Source organism: Pteropus alecto, unplaced genomic scaffold, assembly GCF_000325575.1.
Source record: "Pteropus alecto unplaced genomic scaffold, ASM32557v1 scaffold94, whole genome shotgun sequence".
In the NCBI taxonomy this organism is placed as follows: Eukaryota; Metazoa; Chordata; class Mammalia; order Chiroptera; family Pteropodidae; genus Pteropus; species Pteropus alecto.
In genome coordinates this window covers 1,210,135-1,237,087 of record NW_006437736.1, presented here as the reverse complement: position 1 = coordinate 1,237,087, position 26,953 = coordinate 1,210,135, and the positions used below count along the sequence as shown (strand labels likewise).

General features: G+C 56.4%; 1 protein-coding gene across 1 annotated transcript in view; it reads left to right on the top strand.

Moving 5' to 3' along the window:
- The window catches only part of TOM1 (target of myb1 membrane trafficking protein), a 37,220-nt gene extending 11,388 nt beyond the window's left edge, over window positions 1-25,832 (top strand). The window contains exons 2-15 of the mRNA XM_006914695.3: window positions 4,636-4,720; window positions 7,740-7,818; window positions 8,743-8,892; window positions 9,182-9,316; window positions 9,436-9,582; window positions 12,031-12,147; window positions 14,542-14,675; window positions 16,451-16,484; window positions 16,853-16,946; window positions 17,572-17,716; window positions 19,824-19,899; window positions 23,993-24,052; window positions 24,825-24,864; window positions 24,948-25,832. Of these exons, the coding sequence (XP_006914757.1) occupies window positions 4,636-4,720; window positions 7,740-7,818; window positions 8,743-8,892; window positions 9,182-9,316; window positions 9,436-9,582; window positions 12,031-12,147; window positions 14,542-14,675; window positions 16,451-16,484; window positions 16,853-16,946; window positions 17,572-17,716; window positions 19,824-19,899; window positions 23,993-24,052; window positions 24,825-24,864; window positions 24,948-25,102 (1,451 nt within the window). The 3' untranslated portion in view covers window positions 25,103-25,832. The remainder of the gene's footprint in view (window positions 1-4,635; window positions 4,721-7,739; window positions 7,819-8,742; window positions 8,893-9,181; window positions 9,317-9,435; window positions 9,583-12,030; window positions 12,148-14,541; window positions 14,676-16,450; window positions 16,485-16,852; window positions 16,947-17,571; window positions 17,717-19,823; window positions 19,900-23,992; window positions 24,053-24,824; window positions 24,865-24,947) is intronic.
- The last annotated feature ends 1,121 nt before the right edge of the window (window positions 25,833-26,953 follow it).

The following is a 26,953-nucleotide window of genomic DNA, read 5'->3' as shown; positions in this document are numbered from 1 at the left end:
AGCCGGGGCGAGGCAAGAAAGAACAAGACCTGCAAAATGAGAACACAGCAGATTGTGGCCGAGGTCAGGCCCAGATGTCCCTCTCAGTCCTTAAAGTGTTTAGGTTTTGACCCTCAGGCAGTAGGGGGAAGAGGGATCCTGGACAATTTTTAGACAGAGGAAAATACTGCTTGGATTTATGTTTGAAGAGTGTGGAGGTGATGGTCCAGGCCTGGGGGAGGTGACAGGGTCTGAACCAGAGCTGTCACAGTGATGATGGAGTTGGGGGCAACTCTGAGATATGTTGAGCCGAGCATCTGGGATCCACAGGACTCGGAGACCGTTTGAATGTGCAGGGTGAGGAGAAGGTTCTAGGCTGCTCCACCACTGGCTGTCTTGGGGAGTAGGAGGTCACAGCCGTGACGCTGACCACAGTTCCACTGAGTACTGCAGAAATGGCCTCCTCCAGAGCAGCAGAAGGAGCAGGGCTTTCCCTGTGGTTGGGAGGGCCTGCTGTCCTCCAGCTATTTGGGGTCCCCCCGGGGATGAACAGGCTGGGAGTAGGGACCTGGAACTGGCATGTCTTTCATGGCCACCCCTTCCTGTTCTCGAACCAAGTCATGGCCATGGCACTTAGTTACTGGTCACTGCCCTTTACCTAACTTTGTACATAACATTGTCTGGCTGAAAAGTCTCAACGCCTGTGAAGCCGGCAGTCTTATCTCAGTTTGACAAATGAGAAACAGACACTCAGAGGGCTTAGATCCTAGACCGTGGTCTCCAAGTGAAGGGGCGGGGCCGGACCGGTCCCACTCTAAACCCATGCCACTGCCCAACCTGTCCGTGCCTGGAGCCCTCTGGGGTGGTGGTGTCTGCACCAGCCCCAACATGGAGAAGACAGGCTACTGAGCAGACAGGTGCCCAGTGATCCAAACCCACAGGGCAGCCAGCCCTAGACAACAGTGTGGCCTAATAGCCGGTGGACGTTCGCAGCGCTTGGCTTCCTCAGGAACCGGGGACAAGAGCAGAACTGCTACTAGGATTTTGAAGGTGACCGCCAAGGTGACTTCCCAACTCAGAGTCAGGAAGTCAGCTGCCATTCTTTGGGAACTGGTAACCAGTGTCGGTGTTTTGATTCCTCTTTCTTAAAATAGCAAGCTGAGTTACTTTTGTGGTTAAAGACAGAAACAAAACTATATCCCCAGATTCCTGTGGGTTTAAATATCTGCCCTTAATGGAACACACCTACCCTGTGGAAACCTTTATTAAGGAAGTCGTATAACTCTCCAGTCCTGCAGTCCACTCCCAGACCTGAAAGAAGTCGGCCAGTGATGGGTGGATGGGCCCGTCCTGGTCTGGGCACGCCTTTCCTCTGAAATTGCTCAGATGGGTCTTGTCTCTCTTTTGCCTCTCCCCCTCCCCCCTGCTGCTTAGGCTGACTGAAACTCCCCTTTTCCCCTCGTCCCCGCCAAAACACTCCATCCTCTGAATGAATGGCTCTGCCCACTGCTGGCACTCAGGACTAAAGAACTTGTCAGCTGTGTTCAGGTTGGCATCAGACCCATGTTCCAGGTCCTTCTGCGCCCACCTTGATCCCTTGGGGTGGCATTCGTGAATTATAAGTGTCTCAGCTGCCCCCTTTCAAAAATGACCATAGTCCTTTCTAAAACCTTGTGCTCGCTCCTTCAGGAGAAGAGAGGTGTCTTTCGTTTTCAGGGGTTACTGGGACGGTCATGGGGGGAATCTGATTGAGGAACCACTACGAGGCCTGCTGCTGAAAAAAGGGGTCCGGGAGGAGGGGACAAGTGGCCTGAGTGTTGCAGAGGACCCTTCAGGGAAAGCAGAGCTCCCTGACCTCTGATGAGAGATAGGGCCAGTGACATCAGTGGCCACTCCTCCCTTACCACTGTGTGACATTGCTACGCCTCCACTTCCTCATTGGTTAGATGAGGGCAATGATGGACACCTTACAGGGCTGTGAGGGCAAATCCCATTCCTTATGGTAACAGCTAATGGCACTCGGTGCTACACAGCGTACAACTTGGGAAGTTGAAGCGATCCTGCTGTGGAAGGGCCTAGAGGCCTGGCTGAGGGCTGGCGGGGGGCTTAAAGGGTTTGGGGCACAGGCCGACACGGTCACTTTCAAGTTTCAGAAAGTTCTCTCTGGGCAGGAGGGAGAATGGATGGGGAGGAGCAAGGCAGGAGGGGCTGAGGCGGGGCTGAGAGGGTCGGGATGGTGGCCGGCTCGGACAGTGGCAGAGGGCAGGGCGGCCAGGGAATGGGTAGGATATAGAGAAAGTCAGCAGCTGGAATTGGCAGAGCTTCGTGGCCAGTTAGAGGTAGTCCAGGAGTCAAGGATGACTAATCCTTCAGGCCCATGTGACGAGGGGTCACTGAGAAGTGGCTCCTGAAGAAGGTGCAGGCTCTGCTTTGGTGATTAGCCACCGCCTCCCAAACTCACCGCCCTCTCTGCTCAGAGGAGCACTTGTCCAGCTCTCTTTGGCTATCCCCATGTGGCTCGGTAAGTCCCCAAGGGTGAGGAGTGTGACACAAAGAAGCCACCCTCAGGACATAGTTGTCAGGTGAACACGTTCGTCTTCCCGTGCTTTTAAAGGGAGCATTTCCTCATCCCCTCCCCCAGCCGTCATCTAGGGAATAAAGCAGCCCGCCCTGCTGCTGGGTCCCTACCTGGATGCCTCAGCTGGGCCTGGCAGGTGTCCTGGGCCACCCTTGCATCCATCTGGCCACAGGACCCAAGGAAGGACCTAGGGAGGTGGAATGAAGTCAGGCTGATTTCAAAAGCAAGGTCACAGAAGCCACAGTTAGGAGACGGTGACTGTGCTGGCCCAGCCCAGGCAATGCCCTGCAGGATGGGCCTGCCTGCCCAGCTAGAAGAGGGCCCTGCCCAGTCACACGGTGACAGCCCCCCTCTGTCCTGACAGGCCCAGGCTCAGAGCCTTGCCTCTTTGGGTGCCACGGGGTGGGGACCTCATCCATCTTGTCCACCATTGCATTCCTAGTACCTGGAGCCAGCCTGACACATCAGTGCCTGTACAGCAAGTAAGGGGCGACTTAGCCTCCCTGGGCCGCAGCTGTCCCTGTGAACGGGGTGCAGAGGGAGCCTCCCTTGTAGGATGGTTGTACCATCACATCACGTTCCGCGTGCCTGGTCCATCCAGCATTCTTGGTAGATGTTGGCTGACACTGCTATGGCAACGGGCCTGCTGAGGTCAGCAAGTAGGTGAGCACGCCTCGCCCGGAGCCAGGGTCTAGAAGCCAAGGAGACGGCCATAATGGAGAGGGACTTGGAGAGCGCCCTGTGTTAGGACACTAAGGGTCTCACGGTCTGAACCTTAAAACATTAATGAAATCCTGTCTTGTCACGCACCTATTATATATGGGAAAATGTACGTGTGTGCCTGACATGCCAGCTGGGAGTGAATGTGCATGATGGAATGTCGCCTAGAAAAAGCAGTGTGCAAAATTGTCTATGCACCCTGTGGTGGAACGTATCTTAAAAACTCGTCTGCATGCAGACGGAATCTAGAAGGGTTCAGAGGTCTGTGGCAAGTAAGGGATGGTACATCACTTTTTAAAGAACATCTTTGGATGTCCTGGCATTGTCACTTCCTGCATTCATCATTCACCTACTGCCTCTCACACTAGAGCAAAGAGGAGGAGGCCAGCCCGGACCCTGCACGGAGCAGAGCTTCAGCAGCTGGCCACAGACCCTGGCCTTGACAGGCCTTGAGAATCTCATAGCTGACCCTTGCCCTGGAAATCTTACCCTAAGAATCAGCACAGCCCAAACTAGATAAAGATGATGGTTGCACGAATGTACTAAATGCCACTGAATCATACATTCTAAAGTGGTTAATTTTATATTATGTGACCTTCACTTCAATTAAAAAAAAAAAGAACTGTGACCACTTACCGAGCCCCTGTTTTGTTCCAGGTACTTCCTGGGTGGCTCGTTTGTGTCATCCGCACTCCTCAGGGCAGGTCTGCAGGGCGGCTCAGGGTCTACACAGTCTGCAGACAGAAAGTGGCTCAACAGGGAAGGCCAAGGCCAGGCCACTGTTGATAACGGAGTCTGGGTGTAAACTACACCATGTCCTTGCCTTGGTAGTAAAGAACGTCTCTAGGACATGTGAGAGGAAGCTGGTTACAGTGGGGCCTCTGGGAAGTCAGGGCGGGGGGCAAGAGAAGCAGCTAGATTTACTCTCCACTGCATGCCACTTTGGAACTTTCTGAACCATGCGAATGGTTACCAAATCAAAACTATTTTATTTATAAAAATAATACGTATTCCGTATTGTCACATCAAAAACAAGCACTCTGAGGCCATGCCTCCTGGATTCCTATCCCCGCTCATCCATTTGGCGCTCTGAGCCACGGCTTCCTCAGCAATCAAAGGACAGTGGTAGCCTAGCCTCGTGTGGCTACTAGTGAGAATTAAGTGACAAAATGGGACAGTGCAGGTAATACAGTGTACACAGCACCAGGCCCATCTCGGGCGCCCAGAAAGCATCCATTGTCATCCCTCCTCTCCATCTCTTCCCACACCACCCCCCTACCACACACCCCCCACCCCACTATTTGAGTTTGTCATCTGGGACCCACACGCCTTTGTGACTTATGGTTTCTTTTCCTCAGAGAAAGCCACAGACGGCTCCTTGCAGAGCGAAGACTGGGCACTCAACATGGAGATCTGCGACATCATCAACGAGACGGAGGAAGGGTGAGACTGGGGCCCAGGCGGGGTGGGCCACTGCGACACCCCGCCTCCTGCCAGAGCTCCCCCACCCCCGTCCCGCCACTTCCGTACACATAGGCAGACCCCGCTTGTGGCCCTCAGTGTCAGGAGGGGCTGCAGAGGTTGTCAGGGCCCCACCCCAGGCAGGAATGTGGCATTTTAAACATTGCGGAACCGAGATCCTGTCCAGCCCTCTCATCAAGTGGACGAGAGGCCCAGAGACGCCGGGCTTGCAGCTGGCCACGGGGCGCTGCCAGCCCACACAGCCTCTCCTGGCTTTGTTGGTGAGCAAGAATAGACTTTCATTTCCTTAAGATTTGAATCCAGCAGGGAGGGTCGGGGATCACGGGGAGGGCAGTGAAAGCGAAGCAGAACTGAGAGGCTAATTATGGTTGACCTTTGCTAAGCATATCCGGTGCACAGGTCACCGTGTCCTGCTCAATGCCGAGGAGCTCTGCCAAGGTACTTGCATGGTGAGGGGGAGGCGTCACGGGCCTGGCTCCTGATCCCTGACTAGCCATCACAGGCCAGCTGTGTGACCTTGGGCAAGTCACTTTACCTCTCTAGGTCTTTGTCCTCAGAGGCAAACTCTTTTCAGTCCTAAGCCCAAAGCCCTGAGGGGAGCAGAGAGGGGATGCAGGATCCACTGTCCTTCTCAGGACAAACCTGGGAAGGGCAGGGAGGGGTGTGATGACCATAGCCAGCAGGAAGTGCACCCAGACGAGGCCTCTCTTCTGGAAAATCAGGATCAAGAGTTGGAGCAGGAACCCTATTTTTCACTGGGTCCTCTCAGCCAGGCAGTGCTTTGCATGCAGAGGGCAGGCTGGAAGCAGGCAGGGGCTGGGAGCGCCCAGCCCAGAGCCCAAGGGAAACTGTGGGTGTCTGCATCACAGAACCCTAATGGCTGTGGGTGTCTGCATCACAGAACCCTAAAGGCTGCTGGACACCTTCCAGTATCCCCAGTGGTGCTCCATGGGCTTGTCAAGGAGCTAGGAGGGGACATTTGTACCCATGTCTAAACTCGTAAGAGTTGGGGGAGAGACTGGTGGACAGAAGGCAGGGCCACCAGAGAGAAGATAGGAGGCAGAAAACCTCATGGGGCCTCTCAGAAGGCCTGGGGCTTCATGAACGTCGGGGCTGAGTCACTGCTGGGTCCTTGGAGAGGCAAGTCCCCATCTCCCTTAGAAACTTTGGCAGAACTGGGGCTCAGACTCACTCGGGTGTGTGCTGTTGATCTGAGCACCTCCTGTGTTTCAGGCACATCACGAGGCATGGGGACCCAGCAGTGAGCAAAGTAAGCTTGTCATCTAAACTTTGGTCTCTTGTCCATTCCCCCATTGGACTGTGGCCTTCTTGTCATCCACGTTGTGCTCCTAGCAGAGTACTAGACATACAGTAGGCCCACAGCAGTGGCACACTAGCCAGAACTTCTGATTACCAGTGCCATGCCCTTTCTCTGGGCCACTCTGTAAGAAGTGGAGACAAGCCCCTTTGAAGCCGAAGTGGCCACAGGTGAGCAGCCCAGCCAGGGGCAGAAACCAGCTTCCACTAGAAGGAGCCTGGAGGGTGAGGGCCTGTCCCAAGGCATTGGGTTGAAAACTACCCTCATGCTTCTGGGACAGGGCCCAGGGTCCCTCACCCTGCGTGTCCTCTCTATCACAGCCCTGAAAGGCCTCCACAGCTCTGCCCCCTCATGGAGTCTGTTCCCGGGAAGGCTTTCCCACCACCTCCTCTCGTGTTGGGGGACCCACGTCAGGGTTGCTGACTCTCCTGACTTGCCCTTAACTGGTCAGCACTGATAGGCCGACAGACACCCGGTCAGACAGCAGGACGGTCCCCAACAGCCACTTGCTGGCCTGGGAAATGTTGCGTTCCCACAGCATGTTGGGCCCGGGGAGGCAAGGTGTCAAATAGGCTGCTGTCCCTGCCCTCTGGGGGGATCTTCTGTAGCCAGCAGGCCCTGGTGAGTGCCTCATGACAGTGCACGCTGGGGAGTCGGGGACTGGGAAGGCGTGGCAGGGGACGACGTGGACGTTGGGGCACCACAAAGGCCTTTTAGGCAAGAGCGGTCTGTTGAGACAACGTTGATTTCACCTGTATGGGACTGCGGGGCAGGGAGCAGGGCTGGGGCGTGGGGAGTGGCCGTGGAGGTACAGATGGCACAGGGAGAGCAGGCTGCCACCAAGGCCTTCAGGGCTCCCTCTGCACGTAGGGGCATCCACCCTCCCTTCACCCTCCTCCACATTCGGCCTGCCCATATTTCAGTTCCTCCCCACCCCAGGCCCTGGTCCGGGCTCCGGCCTCTACCTTAACCACTTCCCCTGTCCCACCGGCTGGCTCCATGTCATCCTTCACGCTCAGCTGCAGTGCCGCCTCCTCGGAGAAGACTTCCCTGACCCCTCCCCACACCCACTCGCTCTTAGCACAGGACCCACTTATTCCCCTCATTTATGCCTGTCTCCCAGGAACCTGTGATCTTTGAAAGCAGGGCCACGTGGTCTTGTTCCTCAGCGTATCCCCTGCACCCAAAACGGTGCCGGCACATGTGGGTACTAAAGACTTGAGTGGAGGGATGGATGGGTAGGGGAACCAGCCGGGGTGGGGCATTAGGGTTCTGTGCCCATGGGCTCCTGCTAAACTCCAGTCTGCATAAGAAGCCCCTGGGGCATGGTAAGCAGCAGATCTCCTGAGAGTTTGGTTCAAGTGGTCGAGGGTCAGGGCCTGGGGTTCTGCATTTTTACCAAACACACCTCCGCCCTGAGGTGTTATGGTGCAGGGAGCCCAGGGACCACACTGAGAATCCCTGCCAAATATTTGTGGTCCCCCGGGAGGATTTTGGTGGGGCAGCAGAGAGCGACGTGATTAGAACCTGGAAACGCAGAAAACAGATGGGACCCAGGAAGGACATTCCCATTTCCCAGAGCCCCCTGACCCTGGGCAGGGAGCCTCCGTGTCGGATAAGGAGGTCCCATGCCTCCGCTCATCCTATTGTCCTTCTGCCCAGTCCCAAAGATGCCTTTCGAGCAATAAAGAAGAGAATCGTGGGGAATAAGAACTTCCACGAGGTGATGCTGGCTCTCACGGTGAGTGCCCTGTCTGTCTGTGTGTCCATGGCAGGACTGGGGTCCACTGGGGATGGCCTCCCCCGGGCCCCGCAGGACTCCCAGCCACCACGGGGCTCCTCTTCCAAGGGCTGGGAGGAAAGGTCTGTGGGCAAAACGTTGTCCTGTCTGCGCTGCTGGCAGAGATGAGTGGCAAGAAAGGCCATTTGGAAAAAAGTTCTGTCCAACCTACTGGCATGGGGATCAGGCACCCCGAGGCCCACATTTTTCCGGAATCAGTCGTGGAGAGCCTGGGCCACAGGACCTGCTAGATAACAGAAGTTCAGTGAACCCAAAATTCTCAGGGGGCAGAAAGCCTGGGAGGCCCAGTTGGTGCTAATTGGTACTTGGACTCCCAGAAAAATGAACATAAAACAAATGCCAGTGGCCGAGGACAGTCCTTGCCCACAACAGGACTAGCTAGGTGTAAGTGGGCATCCCAGCTGTTGGGGTGGCTTTGTCTAGGGAGTGGGGACAAAGCACTTTGTCCCAGCCTCCTCCACAGCATTGTCATATCCAGGTGAATCTGGCTACTCTGAAAAGCAAAATCAGCTTCTGCTGGGCCAGGAACAAGGGGTTAGCACCTTTTCCTCAGGCCGCAGGGTCCTCATTTGAAAGTTCTCTTTGGTTTCCACCTGGAGAGCCACCTTCCCTCCAGACTCTATTCCACCCAGAAACAGCATCAGGACAGAATTCTGTGGGCAATGCCCGCACACCGCCCTTGCCCACCCCAGTCCCCATCAACCAGTCCCCGAATCCCGCATTGTCCCTGCTGGTCCTCGTGCTGGGGCTCACCCCAGGAAGCCCCACTCTCTCAGGCTGCCCTCTGGGACATGAGTGCGAGGTGGGGGTCCTGGGCACTCCCCCTCCTCTGACCGGTGCTTTCGGGCACCTCACGGCACCCAGGTCTTGGAAACCTGCGTCAAAAACTGCGGGCACCGCTTCCACGTGCTGGTGGCCAGCCAGGACTTCGTGGAGGGTGTGCTGGTGAGGACCATCCTGCCCAAGAACAACCCACCCACCATCGTGCACGACAAGGTGCTCAACCTCATCCAGGTGAGCGCGGGCGGGCCAGGGATAGCTAGTGCCAGCTCTTGGCCAAGGAGAAAGGTGCCCACGCCACCGCTGTCCTTTCTCTGTCGGCTTTAGTCTGTTTCTTGTCTGCGGCCACCTTGGTTGTCTGCTGACTGGACGTTCTGAGTGTGGGGGATGTGGAGTGGAGGCTGGGGACATAGTCACAGGACCATCGAGTCAGAAACAGAACTTCTCTGCGGGGCGGGTAGCTGAGCTCACGTGGGATTCAGTGAGCTGCAGTTACCGGCCATGTCCCCTTGTCCCCTCTCAGTCCTGGGCAGACGCGTTCCGCAGCTCGCCCGATTTGACAGGCGTTGTTGCTGTCTACGAGGACCTGCGCAGGAAGGGCCTGGAGTTCCCGATGACTGACCTAGACATGCTGTCGCCCATCCACACGCCCCAGAGGGTAAGGAGACTCACGGGGAGTGCAGTGGTCAGCAGAGGGGGTCTCTGCCCCACTTCCTGTCAGCGCCTGACCTGGGGCCTCACTGACCGGCCTCACTGACCCAGTTGTTTGCCCTCTAGACCGTGTTCAGCTCAGAGACACCATCAGGACAGAATTCTGTGGGCATCGACGCCAGTCATCGAGGGGACTCTAGCCAGCACACGGCCCCTCTGCCCGCCCCTGCTGTACTCTCCAGTGACACGCCCATAGCACCAACCCCTGAGCAGGTAACCGAGCCTGGGCCAGAGTCACGTGTTCCCGGCCCTCCCCACCCGCTCGTCAGGGAGGGGCCCCTGTCAGTATGGAAATGACCACTGTGGAGCCTCCAGTCAGTCCTCACAACAGCCCCACAGGTGTGTATTTCCTGTCTGGGAGATGAGGCTCAGAGAGATACACTGACTTGCCCAGAGCCACACAGCTCATCAGACAGTGCTGGGATTCAGGCTCACGTCTCTTACTCCAAGCAGGCTCTGTCCTGTACCTCGGCTGCTCTCCAGCCATGTTCTCTGTGGAGCACGTCGGGCAGCACCAGGAAAAGGAAGTGCCCAGCAGGCGCCTCTCCAACCACAGCTGCTCCACTTTCTGTGTATGGTTTGCTCATAAGACTTCATGTGAATAGAGGTTCTGACTAAAAACAGTTTTAAGACATCCACACAAAAAATAATTTCAGAAACCTCTGCATTGCATCATGATGCTTCCACGAAGCCCCAAGAAGGTTGGAGGCATAGTGTGAGCTCCTCGGGGACCAGCCCGGGCCAGCTCTTCCCAGGACCCTGTGAGTGGCGATAGATGATCACCCCCTCAGACTAACCGGCACACTGGCTTAGTCAGCCCCTGTCCTGCAGTTTCTTCCTCCTGAAGCTGGAGGCAAAGTCACCCGCCTGTTGACTGTGAACAGTTTGTGGCAGGCAGAAGCTACTCCCTACAAGGGGCGTCCATAGCCATAACCAGGTTTAGCCGAGTGCTCAGTCATTTTAGACTGGGCTCTTGTTATGAGTCAAGGTTGCGTACTGTCAGAGTGTGTTTTACAACCTTCAGACCTGTCACATCAGCTAAATGCAAAAGCTAGGTTGCTGAAAGCGCTGATAAGGCACAGGTGTATGATGGAAACAAAAGTGAAACCTGACTTTGCAGAGCACAGCCAGTGATCCTCTGCACGGCATTGTTCGGATTTATAAATAAGTAAACCTGCCGACGGCCTTTCACACCCTGACCTACTTCAAGAGAAACTTCTGTACTTTGATATCTTATGACAAGTCTATAAAGTTACCTCCCAGAGTTATAGATATTACTAGAAAGGTTTTCCTAACGGGACAAATAATTAGACATACATAAAAACTGTAAAAGCGCCCTGCGATCCAGAATTTATTTATGATTCTAACCCATTTGCCTAAAGCTAGTATCTTTGTGGATTGAGACTGATTACATCTAGTGTAAGAAGGTTCTCACTAAACTCTCACAACTGAACAGTCTTTGTTTAATTTCAGAGTCCCCTTTTGTCTCCTGGGACATGTTATGACTTTGAAGCTCACAGTGGTGTAACTCCCAGACCCCGCTGTAATTGGGTCCCATCTGACCTGCACACGCTGGGTTTGTGATCAGTAGATTTTCCACTCACTTATACCCAGAGTGTTCATTAAATAGGCCAAATGTATCAAACGTTTTTCGGGTTTTAGAAGGTGTCAGTGAACTGTCACAGATATGCTGCCTATGTCTTTGCTCCCACATCTTCATCTGTAAATGCTGGGATAATGATAAATACCTCGTAAGACTGTGGTCAAGTTTTATTAGCAATATACGTTAAATGCTGGGCACTTAGTAGATGGTCAATAAAAGGCAGCAGCTATCACAAGCATCATGAATTCATATTCTGAAACCAACTCGGTCACACAGAATGCATGAGCATTTCCCAAGATATAAGCCACTTAACGCCAGACCCATGAGATATTGCATGATGAAAGGGTGCTTCGGCCAGGTCAATTTTGGAATTTTGATACCGATCCCTTCCTGGGACATCCACAGTGTACACATAAAAGAGACTTAAGTACCCTGCGGAGTCCCACAGCAGAAAACACTGGCCTTCCATCACCTTGCCTGTACATCCTGATTTACAAGGATTTTCCAAGCCAAGACCTTGGATCCTTTGATCATTGAAAACTTGTGAACATCCCTTTAACAAGTGCTAAATCTCAGTTTCATACTCAAGGTAGGGCACTGGGACTCATCCTTAGAAGAACCTAGGACACCAAAGCAGACCAGGAACAAGACGAAATTCCATCAACCAATGAGGGAATCAGGCCTGCTGACTCCCCCTCTCCCCTTTGGGGGAGCCACCCCTGGGGCCTCGTTAGCTACCCTTGGACCCAAGAGATTCTGCAGCCTTCTGGCTGTGCTGTGCGGCGCATTCACCCTCCGCTTCTTTCCTCTTGGCCACCCCCTGCACCAGGTTCCCCGGTTTGGAGATGGTAACGGTTGGTAGTGCCTCTGGGGGGGTGGAAGCAAGCCCACCACGGGTCCCCCAGTGCAGGGCTGTGCCCGGGAGCCGAGAGAGTGTGCTCTCAGGCCAGCTCTTCTAGGCACCACACCCAGGGCCAGCAGCGCCAGGCTCTGTCCCTGTGAGTGGCGATACCTGCAGACCGCTGGCCTCTCTCACCGGGGCCAATGGTGTGTTTCAGATTGGGAAGCTGCGCAGCGAGCTAGAGATGGTGAGCGGGAACGTGCGGGTGATGTCGGAGATGCTGACGGAGCTGGTGCCCACCCAGGCAGAGCCTGCAGACCTGGAGCTGCTACAGGTGAGCACGCATCCTCCCCCCAGGTGACCTCTTGCTCATTTGCCTACACATGTTCCTTCCACACCCAGGCTTCCTCTGAACTCCTTGGTCACCATGGGAGCTGTTAAAACCGGGGACCTTGGACTCCATCAGATTGGAATTCAGGGTTCTGCAGCTTTCTGGGTTGAACAGACTAGCCTCTCTGCCTCAGTTTCCTTATCTGTAAGAGTGCTCTAATAATAGCCTTTATGGTACAAGTTAGACATGACAAATAAGGTTTTTCCCTCCCTGTGCCTGGTTCAGAGTGAGCTCCCAATAATAGTACTGAGGAAAAGCCGGAAGGTGAGGAATAAGCAGGCAGGCACGAGAAAGCAGTGCTGGCTTTGAAAGGAGAGAGCAACTGGTCTCAGGAGCTGAGGCGGGTGGGAGCTGTGGGGTTTCACTCCTGTCTGTCACATGATATTCCCACAGTCCCATCCACAGCTAGGGATGGGGGAGGCACTGGAGCAGAAGGAGCTGGGTTTGGGGAAAGGCACCCTCCCCATGGAGATCAATTCATAGACACTCCGAGAAAGCTCAGGGACAGACCCCAAGGACCAGGAGTCACCAGGACCCAGGCTTGGTGTGATTGTCCCATTTCATGTCAGTCTCCTGCTCGGCCTCCAACTCCTTGAGGGCAAGGCTGTGTTGTCCCCATCCCTGTGTCCCTGCGTCTAACCGAGCTGACGCGGTGTACTTGCTCAGTGGTCCTGGCCTTCGGACAGGAGTAAAGTCGGAATCTCGGAGTTGAAGGAACACATGAGTATGAGGACTGCACAAGCGTTTCTGAGAGAAGCTTGAGTGAGTTAGGAAGCAGCAGGGCTGCTGCAGTGCAGTCGGTTTGGTATTAATTCAGTAAATATAATTTTGGTAAAATATCCTAAGCCAGGGCCGTGCAGTGTGAGCGATTGCTGGAGTGGATGGGCAGGGTCGACAGATAATTTTGGTAAAATATCCTAAGCCAGGGCCGTGCGGCCGTGCTGGAGTAGATGGGCAGGGTCGACAAGGGACAGCGCACATGCCCTGAGCACTTCCCACGTGCCAGGCTCTGATGTGGACGCTCGGTATACATTCACGCACTTGATTCTGGCCCTCTTCCATGAGGTAGGTATTCTTATTATCCCCATTTTCCAGGTCAGCAGACTGAGGCAAAGAGAGGCCATGTACCGTGCTCAGGGGCACGTGGCTTATAAGCAACAGAGCTGGGATTTGAACCCAGTGGCCTGGCTCCACCTGCTCCTCTTCCGCTCTTGAGAGGGCCAGGAAGTGGGACCGAAGCCATAAGTTTGCTCGGTCATGGGACAGAGAGAGGGGAGGCCCGCCGGATGTCGACAGTCACTCGAGCCCACCCTGCCCCACCCCGAAGGCAGATAAGGAAGTCCCGGGAGAAGAAGGCCTTGCCTGCGAAGGGGTGGGTAACGGGGTCCAGAAAAGAACCAGAATCCATACTGGGGCAGTACCTAGTCCTAATCACACCTCTAGGAGAAAAGGGCTGGCGTGCGGCCACAGTCACCAATGACTGATGACTGTCTCTTCGGACCTCAAGACCGTGACCCAGGCACCTGTCCACGTGGTGGTGGGTACCCGAGGAAACACTCAGTCCTACAAATGGGAAACTGATAATGCTGTGGCTTTAAATGTTTTTCTTTTCCCCAAACAAGTTTAAATATGTAATACTACTGATTAAAAGTCAGTCCGTGACATAGTAACTACGTGCCGTGTGGGACCCTGGAACAGAAAACGGCCATTAGTGGAAAAATTGGCGAAGCCTGAGCAGGGTCTGTAGCTTGGTTAATAGCATTATGCTAGTGGTAGCAACTTGGTTTTGACAAGTGCCAACCAAGGAGAAGCTGGGCGAAGGACTTACGGGAACTCTCCGTAGTCTTGGCAACCTCTCTGTAAACGTAATTATTCCAAAGTAAAAGTTTTAAAAAAGACATAAGTCGGTGAGAATAATGAGGCAAAAATTCAAAATCACAGTTTGTGGGTAATAGTTGGAGTCATCCTGTTCCTTTTTCTGTTTTGGTTACAAATAACCCCAGTACACCCGGAGAAGTTGCAGTTTGTTCTGCCAGCCCCCTGGAAGTCTCCATTTTTCAACTTAGCAAAGATGGCAGCAGAAAGAACTTTCCTCGGAAGTCTGCGCGAAGCCAAGTTCAGCCAGCAACACCGCTTAACGTGTTGGTTGTGTCCTGCGTGTTAAGTGTTTGCGTGGGACACTTGGCAGTGTAGAATCCTGGAAGCTGCCCTGTGGAGCTCGAGATCCAGTCTGGAAGCTTCTCCATCCTCCAAGGCACACCCAGAGGCCGGAGCCGTCCATTAGAGGTGGCCTCACTCTGGGTCCGGCGGCCACGGCTGTCTCCCTTCCTTCCGCAGGAGCTCAACCGGACGTGCCGCGCCATGCAGCAGCGGGTCCTGGAGCTCATCCCCCGCATCGCCAACGAGCAGCTGACGGAGGAGCTTCTCATCGTCAACGACAATCTCAACAACGTATTCCTGCGCCACGAACGGTAGCCCACCCCTCCCCGGCTGACGCGACTGCCCCACCCGTCTCCCTTCCCTCCCTCTCTCTCCTGGTCCCCTTTCACCGGCTGTCCCCTCGTCTCCCTCTCCAGCACCAGACCGGCCAGCCGGCGCATGTGTCCTCACCTGTCTCCTTCCAGTGTGGACACGCTTGCCCAGCCTCCCACCCACCTCTCACCTCCTTGCCAGAGTTAGCCGCGCACCTGTGTCCCTGGTCCAGCCCCCGGACGTGGCAGCGGTGGTGGCTGAGACTCTGAGCCCGCAGCCTGGCCTGGCCTTGCTCACCTCACCGCTGCCTGGCTCTGGGGCCTTGGACCTACTTGACTTAATTAGGGCTCATTGATTGCAAGCTACTTACATAAAGCGTTTTTGGCTGACTTAAGCAGAAAAAAGAATTGATTAGGAAAAGAACCTCTATTAAATGGGTAGCTCTTAGAATCCTAAGAAGTGTGAAACGGTGAAGCCTCCCAACAGAGCAGGAAGGTCAGATCCCAGGGTGGTTCAGGGGCTCAAGGGCCAAAACTACTGGACCATGTCCCTAGGATATTGCCACCTCGTGTCATTGTGTTCGGGTGTCAGCTCCCCAAGAGAAACTCTGATCGCCTCAGCTTTGCTGTGCTCACTGGTTGGGGAAGGTGAGGGCCCCTTGATGGCAGTCCCGCCAGGGTCACAGGTAGAACAGTTCCTCGGAGGAGCACTCAGGTGCTCTTAGAAAAGGAGGGAGAAAGGGGCACTGGGCCTGCAGAAATGACACGTCCCCCACACTTCCTTCCTACCTGTAGGTAACTGGGAGTCCACGGTGGGGCCTGTAGTGCTGAGCATCCAGGGCATCCAGTCCAGGGTACCAGTCATCTCAGCTCCCCACCCCCGCCCCGGGCCCTTATTTATTTCGTATCTTCATCCCTTAGCAAACATTCTGATTCTAAATCAGTTGAGAGTGGGGTGGGGCTGCTGCAGGCCACATCCGCCTGGTCGCTCCTGCTTGGCGGCCCAGTGGAATAAAAGAGTCCCCTCCCTGTCATTTCAGGGTGCGGGCTCTGAGATGGCCCAAGGGCCAAATCAGGGTGACTAGAACTCCTCTGACACCCACTGTTATCAGACCGGGCCTAGTTGGCCTGGTTCTTTGCCGTTCACAGTCACTCATTCTTGGCGTATTCGCTTGATCCTCACATCTGGGAAATAGGTCCCCACTGTCACCCTCTTTTTAATAGACAAAGAGACCCAGTCACACAGTTAACAAGTGACAGGGTTAGGACTCGAACAGACCCCAGACCAAGGTCTTCTCGATCCCGCTCACCCGCTGCCTGGCCTGCTGAGGGTAGTCTGAGTGGCTCCACGCAGTGTGAGGTGTGTGTCTTTCTTACACCACTTTAGAGAGCCGCTGGCGCTCGCACACACACAAGTGGACGAGCATGTTACTGAACACCTTTCATAAAGCTACTCACCTTTGCCGTGTGCTGTGCAGTCCCATTTCCTTTTCTATTCTGTTCTTGCTCATTTCCTTATGCTGGTCACGACTAGAGTGGCCAGGTAATTGATAATCCAAATTGGGACACTTTTGCAAGTGAAAGAGAGGCACTGTTAATAACTCCCTGGGGACAGCAGGCATCAGCTAGGTCTGCCCAGGACAAACAAGATGTGTCCTCACCCTCCCTGACCCACTGTGCTGAATGTGAGGCCTGCAGTGGGAACAGCTCTGCCCGGGCAGGGCCCAGGGGCCTCTCGGCCTGTCTCCCTGACTCGGCTCTTCTCTGTCCCGTAGGTTTGAGCGGTTCCGAACAGGCCAGACCCCCAAGGTAAATGGCTTCTTTCCTGTGACTTGATCATGCCCGGGCTAATAGAGAAAAGGAAGTCTGTGTTCACCTCCCCCTGCCCCCCGCCACCAGATATCCTGGATAGGATGTGCCTTCTTATCTAGGCTCCTAGATAAGTCCCCTTCTAACTATATCACTGCCCTTTAAGGCTCTGCTACCAGCTGATGCCCAAGGGTCTTCCTCACTCTCCCAGAGGGAGCAGCAGAGCTAGAGGGGAGGAAGAAAAACTTAAATCATAGCTGTCAGGGCCCTGGTGACAGCTCCTTGGGCGAAGAATGCAAGTGCCAGTGCTTGGGGAGGAGGGGAGGAGGCTACAGGGAGGATGGTGTTGGCATCTCCCCTCCCCACAGGCCCCAGGCGAGGCTGAGGCGGCAGCTGACCTCATCGACATGGGCCCTGACCCAGCGGCCACCGGCAACCTCTCCTCCCAGCTGGCGGGAATGAGTGAGTACGGGGCACCCCTGTAGTTCTCGGAGTGCAGCAGAACATCACCCCAGACCCCACCTCACTGGGGTCCCAAGCTGAATCTTGCTGCAAGGTTACACACCCAAGACAAAATGCATGGGCCTCTCCCTCACAGCCCATCACTGCTGGGCCCTCTCAAATCTCAGAACCCCACCTTTCTGAGATTGCCCCTGACTCTGAATTCTCCATGGCCTGAATCACCTGAGTGAGCTTGGTCATGTCACTTAAACGTTCTGTGTCCGTCCTTTCTCCTCTGTCACGGGCAGGAACGGGCCATTTTCACAGGTCGTCATTAGGACTGAATGAGCTCGTGCATGAGCCAGGCTTAGACCAGTGCCCGGCCCAGAGGGCGCTCCTGCTACATGTTAGCAATCGGCACTGTATCACCGTGATGGGTTTTAATTAATGTTACTGACTGCCTGCTTCATGCCAAGCCCTAGGAGATAATGAGAGAGGAAGTGACTGTGCCCCATCCGTACGTCCCACCCTGTCTCTACTCCTACCCATGCCACTTATCCAGAACCACCCCTGGGCCTGGCAGGGAACAGCTCAGCTATGGCAGGATAGCCAGGAGGACTTTTACGTGGCCTTTCTGTCCCTGCAGACCTGGGCTCCAGCAGCGTGAGGGCTGGCCTGCAGTCTCTGGAGACCTCTGGCCGATTGGAAGATGAGTTTGACATGTTTGCGTTGACACGAGGCAGCTCACTGGCTGGAGTGAGTGGCCTGGCCCTATCCTGGTCCCCTGCAGTGTGAGTCACTCCCTATCAGGAGAGAGCCTCTCTCCGGGTCCCTGAACCTGGCTTATTGGTGGGCACGTTATGTAGAGAAGCATGCAGCCGCCTGCCCCCACTCCTTCAGGATGGCAGAGTTTCTTGCCCCCTAAGTCAGTCTCGCTAGCCTGAGGCCAGGTGGCAGACTGTGCCCCACGGGGCAAGGCTGGATGGGGGAAGGATCGCCTGTAAGTTGACCAGCTGTGTGCCAGAATCTTATCTAATCTGATCAGATGAGGAAACTGAGGCACGAAGAGGCTGGGCCATTTTCCCTAGGTCAGGCAGCTAATTGGCTTACTAGGTTGGGAGCCCAGGGTTGTCTGGTTCCAAAACTGTCTCCAATAGGACCCAGGTCCCCACTGCACAGTGCACAATGCACCAAGCCCTCCGGGGCAGGTGGGGAGGTTCCTGATAAATCCTCGGGCTTGTCTAGGCATTTCTGTTCTTCCATAGCCATCCTTAGTCTCCAGAGAAGTCCCTGTTGCCCCACTCAGGTCTGCCCACTCTGCACCAGAGCTAGAGTTCTGTCCATTTTCAGGGAGATGCTTTCAGCAGTCTAAGCACGTGGCCGAGTGTACCAGAGCTGGCCCCTTGCCTCAACTTCCCATGACGGACTGCACACAGGTGTGTCCGGGAGGCAGTGTGCCGAGGCTTGTTGCCCTTGCTTATGACTCCAAGGCTGAGCTGGGGGCAGCCAGGATGGACAGCCAAGGAAAGCTCCAGATTAAGGCCACCACCCACCCCTGGCTCCCTGGTTGTCGTTCTGGTGTCTGGGAACTGTTGATGGGCCTCCAGAGGGCCAGAGACACCGTCTTCGCACTGGCAAATCCACGCGCAGCCCGCCTGAGCTGTGAGCCACATCATTGGCCTGGGGCAGAGTCTGTACTCCCAAGCCCAGGTGCTCTGGGACCAGCGGCTCATGGTTGCCATGGAGTTAGGGGCAGTATGAGCTACTGTGCTGGTGGAAACTAATGAGTCCAGTGGGACTTGCAGCCAGGAGGGTGGCCTACCCATGTAGGCCCCAGCCGGCGGCACACTGGTCACACCAGAGAGCCCCTGGCACCTGGTCCAGCTCTCCAGGCTGGCTGATGTTTGCTGGTGCATTGTCACTCCACTGGGGAGCAGGGCCCTGAGTGACAGAGAAAAACACACCCAGAGCATGTTCTCCAAGGCCTGCCAACTCTGGGTGAGTGACGTGCATGCAGACCACTGCCATGCTGTGCAAAGTACTGTCCTAGAGGTTTACCACACCGCGGCCTGGACAGTGGCTGGAGAAGCTCAAAGTGGTCATTTCAGGCCATGGGAACAGCATGTACAAAGGCTCAGATGCAGGGGCCAGCATGAGACACCGGCGGTAGGGCGGATGCGCTAAGACGAGGTCACGCACCTTCTCAGGTCGCGGGCCGTCCTGCAGTCCTCCCTGCGACTGGTTTCTGCCCCAGTAGAAAGTGCCCTGCAGGGGACAGAAACGGGCCCTAGCTTGGAGCTCCGCTTTCCTTTGTTCTCGGGCCTGACTGTCCTTCCCTCATGCTCCAGCTGGATCTTCTAGCCCTGGTCACCTGAGTGGCCTCTGGACTCCTCACCTTGCCCTGTCCCCTGGGACTCTGGAATCCTCCCAGGCCCTTTCCATCTACCTGGTGTCCGGCCCACGCCTCCCTCCAGCCTGCGCCGGCTCTGTCTCTGCTCACTGGAAGCCAGCTCCTTGTCAGCCCCTCTGTTTCTGCTCCAGCTGACACACAGCTGACCAGTCCCAGCCTCTCCACCTGACCATGCCCTTCCACTTGGGACACCAGGGAGAGCGCCAGGGGCACCTGAGCAAGCAGGTCAGAGACGCCTTAGTCAGGCTTTGCTGGAAGCAGGAGGCTCTTCCTCAGCTTTTTCCGTATCATCATTCTGGGAACGTGCTCTACCTCCTCCCAGAGTGTCCCCAAGTCCAGTCCCTGGTCACCAGCCTCCCTGGGACCATTTGAGAAGCGACCCTCCCTCCTGAGCTGGCCACAGACACCCCCCTCTATCCTCACGTGAGCTGGCATGCCTGGTACAGCAAGAGCAGCATCTAACAGCTGTGGTGGTCTCTGTGTTTCAGGGTAAAGTATGAAGACCCCCAAGCTACAGACGGCCTGGCCGGCGCCCTGGACGCCCGACAGCAGAGCACTGGAGCGGTAAGCAGAGGGCCCTGCTGCCAGTTGGGGCCTGTCCTGCAGGAAGGCCAGGGAAGGCCTGCCCTGGCTTGGCATGTCCACATGTGGTTCTCCAGTTGGCCTTTTGTAGCCAATGTAATTGTTCCCGTTTCACAGTTGAAGAAACAAGTTAAGTCATGTGGCCAAGTTCACACACAAGAAGGGTTGGAGCAAGGACTCCATCTGTGACGGAGCTGGAGTCCAGCAGCCCAGGTTTCCTCCCCAGCTCCACCTACCAGCCGTGTGTCCTTACGCAGATGACTCCCCGTCCTGACCTTTGGTTTCCCCGTCTGTGTCCTGGGGCTCATAGTAGTACCTACGTGTTTATGACAGGATGCATGAGGAGGTATATTAAGGTGCCTGGCACAGTGAGAGCTCAGTCACAGCCTCTTTAGAGACTTGTTCTTTGCAGGAGAATGGACAGAGGGGGCCAAGAGAATACAGAACAAGAGCTGCAGTGTCAGCCCCTGCTTCTCCCAACCCGTCAGCCTTGCATTTCCTCCCAGCTCCCTGCCGGCCTTCCCGCCTACAGCCACAAGCCTACAACCACAGGGAGGCAGCCTGGGCACCAGTTTAGTTCCATTTCATTGCTGACTGTGTAGTGAGTGACAGCCACGTGCCACTGAGCATGCTCTGTGGGTGACCCATTCCCCTTGGCAACAACTCCAAGCGCAGTTCTCATGTCTCTGAATTTGTTTCTCGATGCCTTTCAGGCAGTGACAATTTCTGTCCCAGTAAATGGACAGAGTAGCCGCTTGGGAGGTGGTTCGAAACAGCAGGACCTGTGAGTGGGACAGGCAGGGGCAGTGAAGGGGCTGGCAGAGGAGAAGGTCGGTGGCAGCGCAGGGCTTCTGAGGCCAGGGCGGGACTGGCTGGTGGGAGACGAAACCTCAGGGGCAACCAGGGAGACTGTGGGTTTTATTTTGTCCGAGGCCAGTCTGAAGCAGCAGAGAACATTGATCCAACTGCTATTTTAGAAGGGTCCGGCATGGAAGCTGGGAAAGCAATTAGGAAGCTGCAGACGCCACCCACTCTACTGGGTGTCCCAGCTGATCCCCAGAGACGTCCCCAGACTCTCAGGAGTCGAAACAGGGCAAGACCTGGAACGCTGTGGAGGCAGCACCAGCAGGGGAATCAGGTGCCTCCTGTGTGTGTTGTGTGACCCCGCAGAGCATATCTATGCACCGCGTCTCAGAGCCTCCTGTCATTTTTCCTTGTAAGCAGTCGTTTGTCGAGTCTGCACTCTGTGCTCGGTCCTGTCCTGAGCTCTCTGCATCTCCCCTTCACTGAGTCATCACCCAGACCTTTGAGGTGTGTTATTATCCCCTTTCACAGATGAGAAAACTGAGTCCCGAGAGAGGTTAAGTGAGACAGCAGGTGTAACATCCTTAGCATGGTGCCTGGCACATAACGAAGTGTTTAATCTTCATAGTACTGCTGTGTGGTCATCGCCCTTACAGAGCAGAGCACCGAGGCTTAGGATTGTGAGGTCGTCTCCCAGGGGCTCACAGCTGTTGGTCTGTCCAACTCTGAAGCCATTGCTGGTGACAAGAACTCCAGATGGCCTGCAAAGCTCGAAGGAGAAATGAACGCTCCCCTGCTCAGCCTCCCTTTTCCAAGAGCCGTCATTCTGGCTCCAGGAATTCAGTTGAATCCAGACCCTCGGGAAGCCTGCCGAAAGCACTTCCCTCTTGGGCCACCTGGCCTCTCATGGGCCGGGGCTGACTCCACAGCCCAGCGGGCAACAACCCCACCCAGCCCCTTCCTGTTGCAGGTGAGGGAGCTGCAGCCCCGAGATGGGCGTCACTTGCCCAGGGGCACACAGCTACTCAGGGACACGGCGAGAACTAGAACCCAGGGCTCCTGGCTCCTCCGCTACTCGCAGTTGGCCACGAGCAGGAAACACACACTTGCAGAAAAGCAGAAGCTGATAAGTTGTGGCTCATTCATCTCTGATGACTTGAGAGAGTGAGGCGCCTTCTACCAGATCAGGATATGACCTTCTTAAAACTGTCAGTAAACAGCTGTTCCCAAGGTGCTCGGGTCTGGCTGGTGGCAAGACGCTCCCATGAAACTGTCAGAACGTGATTCTAAGCAGCCCAGTCCAGAATGGAATCAGTGCCAGCTCCGTGGCAGCCAGTGTGCCAGGCCCTGTGCGGGGTCTGACCAGGGTGGGGAGGCAGTCACAGGTGATGGATCAGGAGCCAGGACTCTCATCTCCCTCTCCTACCTGTCTGCTCTGGGCCCCTTGGGAACCTCCAGTTTGCCCGTCAGTAAAACGTGAGGGGACTGCGTAAACCAGTGTTTCTAAGCCTGAGATGCCCATCAGGATTTCCTGAGAGCCGGCCGGCAGGCTAGTGGCTGCCTGCTCTGCCATCCTGGGGTTACTCAGGCCCACGCTCGGGATCTTTCGGGAAAGGGAGAAAAAGCTTTGCCCAGCCCTTTTAGGGCTCTGGGGACCCAGAGGTGTTGTGGTTCACAGCGAGACACCCTCTGCTGCTTCCCGTCCCCTTTCACCGGCCACCACACCCACCACATAGCTGCACAAGCGTGCACACGCACACACAGGCCTCCGCAGGTGGTAGCAGGCCGGCTGACCTAAAAGGGGCGTCCATGCTGGAGAAGGCTGCCAGCGCAGCAGTGGCCTTGGCCCTGCCCTTGCCACCCCTCAGTGTGACCCTTTCTCACCCAGATGGGAGGCAGCGGTGAGAAGAGCCTCAGTGACTGGATGGTGAGACAAGGCATGGTGAGGAGGGGCCACCAGAGAGCTGGGGCTGCCACTCGCAGGGTCCCACCGAGTGACACCGTCGGAGGGAACGGGACCCTTAGACCCAGAGGAGAACAAGGGCCGCCTGGGGGCACACGGCACGGTCCCACTCCCTCCACTCCTGCTTCCAGGGACCCTCGGTGCCCACTTCCGGCTCCTGACTGGGAAGCAAGGCCTAGGGCAGCTGAGGGGCCTGGGGCTCGCCTGGCTCTGGGCCAGCAGGAAGCTGAGTGGCAGAGGGAGCTGCTGTGGGAAGCCCAGAGTGCTCGCTGCTGGGAAGTCGGCTCCTGCCTCTTCTCTGGGCTTCTTGCTGCCCACTGCGGCCTCAGGTGCTGGGGACAGAGCCTGGGGATGGAACTGGCTTGGTTGGAGAAAGACTCACTCTCCCTCTCTTTCCCAAAATAGCTAACTGGTAACTAGCATTTCTTGAGCATCTACTCTGTGCCAGGCACTGTGCTAAGCTCTTTATATCCATCATCTCGTTTAATCCTCACAGCAACCTGGATGGTAGGTACTGTCATTATTCTCTTTAGAGATGAGTGAAGTGAGGTTCAGAGAAGTTAAGTAACCTGCCCAAACTCACAGTGTACCGAGGGGCTGAGCCAGATTCCAGTCTGACTCCAAAGTCTGTGCCCAGAACCTCTAATCAGATCTCCCACTGAAGAAGCATTCAGAGAAGGCAGCCTCCAGCCCCTGCGCAGGAGACTTTGTGGCAGAGCCTATGTCTTTGTGGCCCAGAGTGAAATGTCCCCACGCATAGCCACAGCCTCCCTTTCCAGGTCACCTCGGCACCTCCCTCCACTCCAGCCCTTCACCATGAGCTCTGTGTCTGCGGACGTGCAGGAAGACAGAATCTAGCGGCCTGTCCCACAATTATGACTCCACCCCAACCTTGATGGCTGGCCCCTCCCTGGGCTCAGTGCATCCTTCTGTCACTGGGCCTGCCTGGGGTTGGAGCCCTCAGTGTGAAGAAGCTAGATGTCCATTCTCTCCCCTGGTTCTGCTCCAGCTGTTAAAAGACCCCTCCCCATCCCTTCTTAGTCCTACATCCCCCTTGCCCACAGCCTGGAATCAGGAGTCCCAGGCAGCTGGGCAGGAGCCATCTTAGAGGGAATGCCAGGATCTTGACCCTCCCCCTCCAGAAGGGAGCAGGGCAGGTCTGACTGGCCCCATTTCAGAAGTGAGAAGTCTCTGAAGTGGGTGACTGCCCCAGGCCACCCAGCCGGTAGACCCCGAGCTGGTGGGGTCTTGGGCCTTGTCGCCCAGTGCACTGCCCCTCTCTGCCTCACTCTCCTCCTTTCCTTCCAGATCCCCGTCACCCAGGCCTGCCTGATGGAGGACATCGAGCAGTGGCTGTCCACTGACGTGGTAAGTCGGGGTCCGCTCAGCCAAGGAGTAAAGGTCCAGGCCCACTCCTCACCCACCTGACGGCTCCCATTTTTCTCGTGAGGAAGTGGCTGGTCGTGGGGGCAGGGTAAACAGCTAGTGGGTGACAAGGGGAGCATTGCTGTGGGGCACCTCAGCAGCTGGAAGTGACCCGTCCCCTGCTAGGTGCCTGCCTCTTCTGGGCCCCTCCCCTTCCCGGAGCAAGCTGCCAGTGTGGGGTCCCAGCGGGTGTCAGGGCTCTCCGGAGCCCTGCTGGCCCCACCGAGCTCCCTCCCCGGCATCTGCCACCCGCCTCTCTGGGCACCAAGAACCAAGTTCTTGGGCACGTCCAGGCCCAGAGGCCGCCTTCTGCAAGGCACCAAGAGCATGTTTCTGCCCAAGGTCAAGCAAGGGTCCATGTCTTTATCTCTGGTGGTGGCAGAGGCTTACCCGCTCCCCAGTCCCCAAATTGAGTGTGCCTGGCCTCAGTCTCTGGGTGTCCGTCTACCATACGGGAGTCCGTCCACTGGTACCACACTGTGCTTGGCACTCTGCCCGTAGTGTTACGTCTTAGCTTCCCAACAGCACTGCGAATTTTACCAAGCAGAAAACAGGCTCAGTGACACCCAAGGCCAGGTGACTCGGGTTGAGGGTGGGAGGCGGTGGTTCAGGTCTGGTTCACTCTGGGTCAGCAGCCTGAGCCCCACCTCACCCTGCCAGGCTCCGCCCTGCCCCACCACACCCAGCTAACTTCTGCCTCCTTCTGCTTTCTCAGGGGAATGACCCAGAAGAGCCCAAGGGCGTCACCAGTGAAGGTAGTGGACCCTGGCCCTGCCCAGCACCCCATCCCCTGCTCCAGCCTCAGAGCCCACCCCCAGCCTCTCTCTTGTTTCTCTAGAATTTGACAAGTTCCTGGAAGAACGGGCCAAAGTGGCTGATCAGTTGCCCAACCTCTCCAGCCCCTCAGCCGAGGGCCCCCCAGGCCCCCCTCCTGGCACTGTCCCTCGAAAGAAGACCCAGGAGAAAGATGACGACATGCTGTTTGCCTTATAAGTGGGGTCTGGCACCCTGCAGCCCGAACCCCCACTGCTCCCACACCCCTTGGCCGGGGCCTCTCTCCCTCCTTCGGTATTAAGGCTGCTTTGGGGGTAGCTTGTTGCTCCCTTCTCTCTTCCTTGAGGCTGGGCCATACTGTTTGGGGCTGTGAGGAGGCAACCAGATGAATGGGGGAAAAGGTCGGTTCTACGTTGGGATCCTGGCCATTCCTGCCTCCTTCCCCACCCCAGCCGACCACTGACTTTGCTGAGACCTGGGAGGCCTGGGACAGACATGCTGGCTGCTTGGTCACCCTAAGGTGACTCTCCTTGTCCTGGGTGGTCCCATCCCTGGACCCATCATCCCCAGAAGAACCCTATTCAGAGCCCACACTGCCAGTTGAGGCCTAGCTAGAGGCCAGAGACAGAAGCTTCTGTTGCAACCTCTGGTTTCTGCCTGGGCCCCTGCCTCAGCCAGCCGTCAAGGGCAGGGTTTGTGTCCCTCTGCTGAGCTGCACACTGTCCAGGTACGAAGCTGCACATGGCGGGGCGAGAGATCCTCCACCCTAGGCTGCAGGGGAGGCTGCAGGGGCGCCTGGAGCACCTGCGGCCCCCACAGTCTCCTCCACTGCCTTTTCCTCCATCTGTCCTCTTCCCACCAGGCATGGGCCCGCCCACCTGTCGGCTGATGCTCTTACACTGGGAGAGGTGCCTTTTGTGTCCCCAATTAAAGGTAGAAAACCACCCTGCTAGCGGCGTTCAGTCTCCAGGTGGGAGGTGACCTCTCGGTCTCAGCTGGCAGGGTCTACTTGGGGCTGGGCTGGGGGCCGTCCAGGAGGTGGGCATCCGCAGGTGGCACAGGTGGAGCAGCAGGACTGGGCCCGCAGCAGCACCACTCCCTAGGGACAGGTGGGTGCGGCCCCCTCACACCTCACACAGCTGGCAGGGTCTACTTGGGGCTGGGCTGGGGGCTGTCCAGGAGGTGGGCATCCGCAGACTCCAGCCACGATTTGCCCTGCCAGGAGTCCCCATTGCCCTCCCTCTGAGTGACACCCCTACACGCTCAGGGCACCTTCACACTGCTATACCCCCTCAGGCCAGCTCCTGCCCTGAGGCAGCAATACAGCAGTCACGGGGCAGAAACACGTGTGGACGGTGTCGGCGTTTCGGGGAATGGTCCTGCAGGCGGGGACCAGACATCCTATGCACACGGGCTCTTGGAACCGTCACAACCCTGGGCGAAGTGGTTACCGTCTGGTCTCAGACACTGAGGCTGTTAGTCATGTGGGCTGCCCAGCGCAGGAAAAAGGGCACAGGTGCAGTTTCTTATCACATGCTGGGCACTTCCTCATGCCTCAGTTCATTGCCATCATTTTTCAGGTGACAGCCCTGAGGCTCCATGTGGGTGACTTGGCCCACAGCTCAAGGAACTGGGTCACAGGTCAGGCACGGGGCGTCAGTGCTTATCTCAGTCCTGGCAGCTCGAGAGCTCCAAGTCTCGGGTACCGCCTTCTCCAGTCTGGAGTCTCCACCAGGCTCCTGAGAGTCACACGTGAGGCCTGTCAGCGCCTTCTGGCCCAGCTCTCCATGGCGGACGGGCAGGGAGCTGGCGTGGGGCTAGCGAGATCAATCTGGCTGAAAGGGCAGCCCGTGGAGGGAGAAGAAGTCAGAATGCCTGGGCCCAGGGGCACCTGGGCTGTGAGTGTGGCCCAGGTCTCTGTGAACGGCCACCAGCTCCCATCAGCAGCAGGCCGTCAGCACCTGCATTCTGAGGTGTGGCCTGGAGCTGGGCACACAAGACCAGGCTGAGCCAGCCCTCCAGGTGGAGTTGGGCAAGGAAAGCAGCTTGGGGACCGGTACAATGAGACCC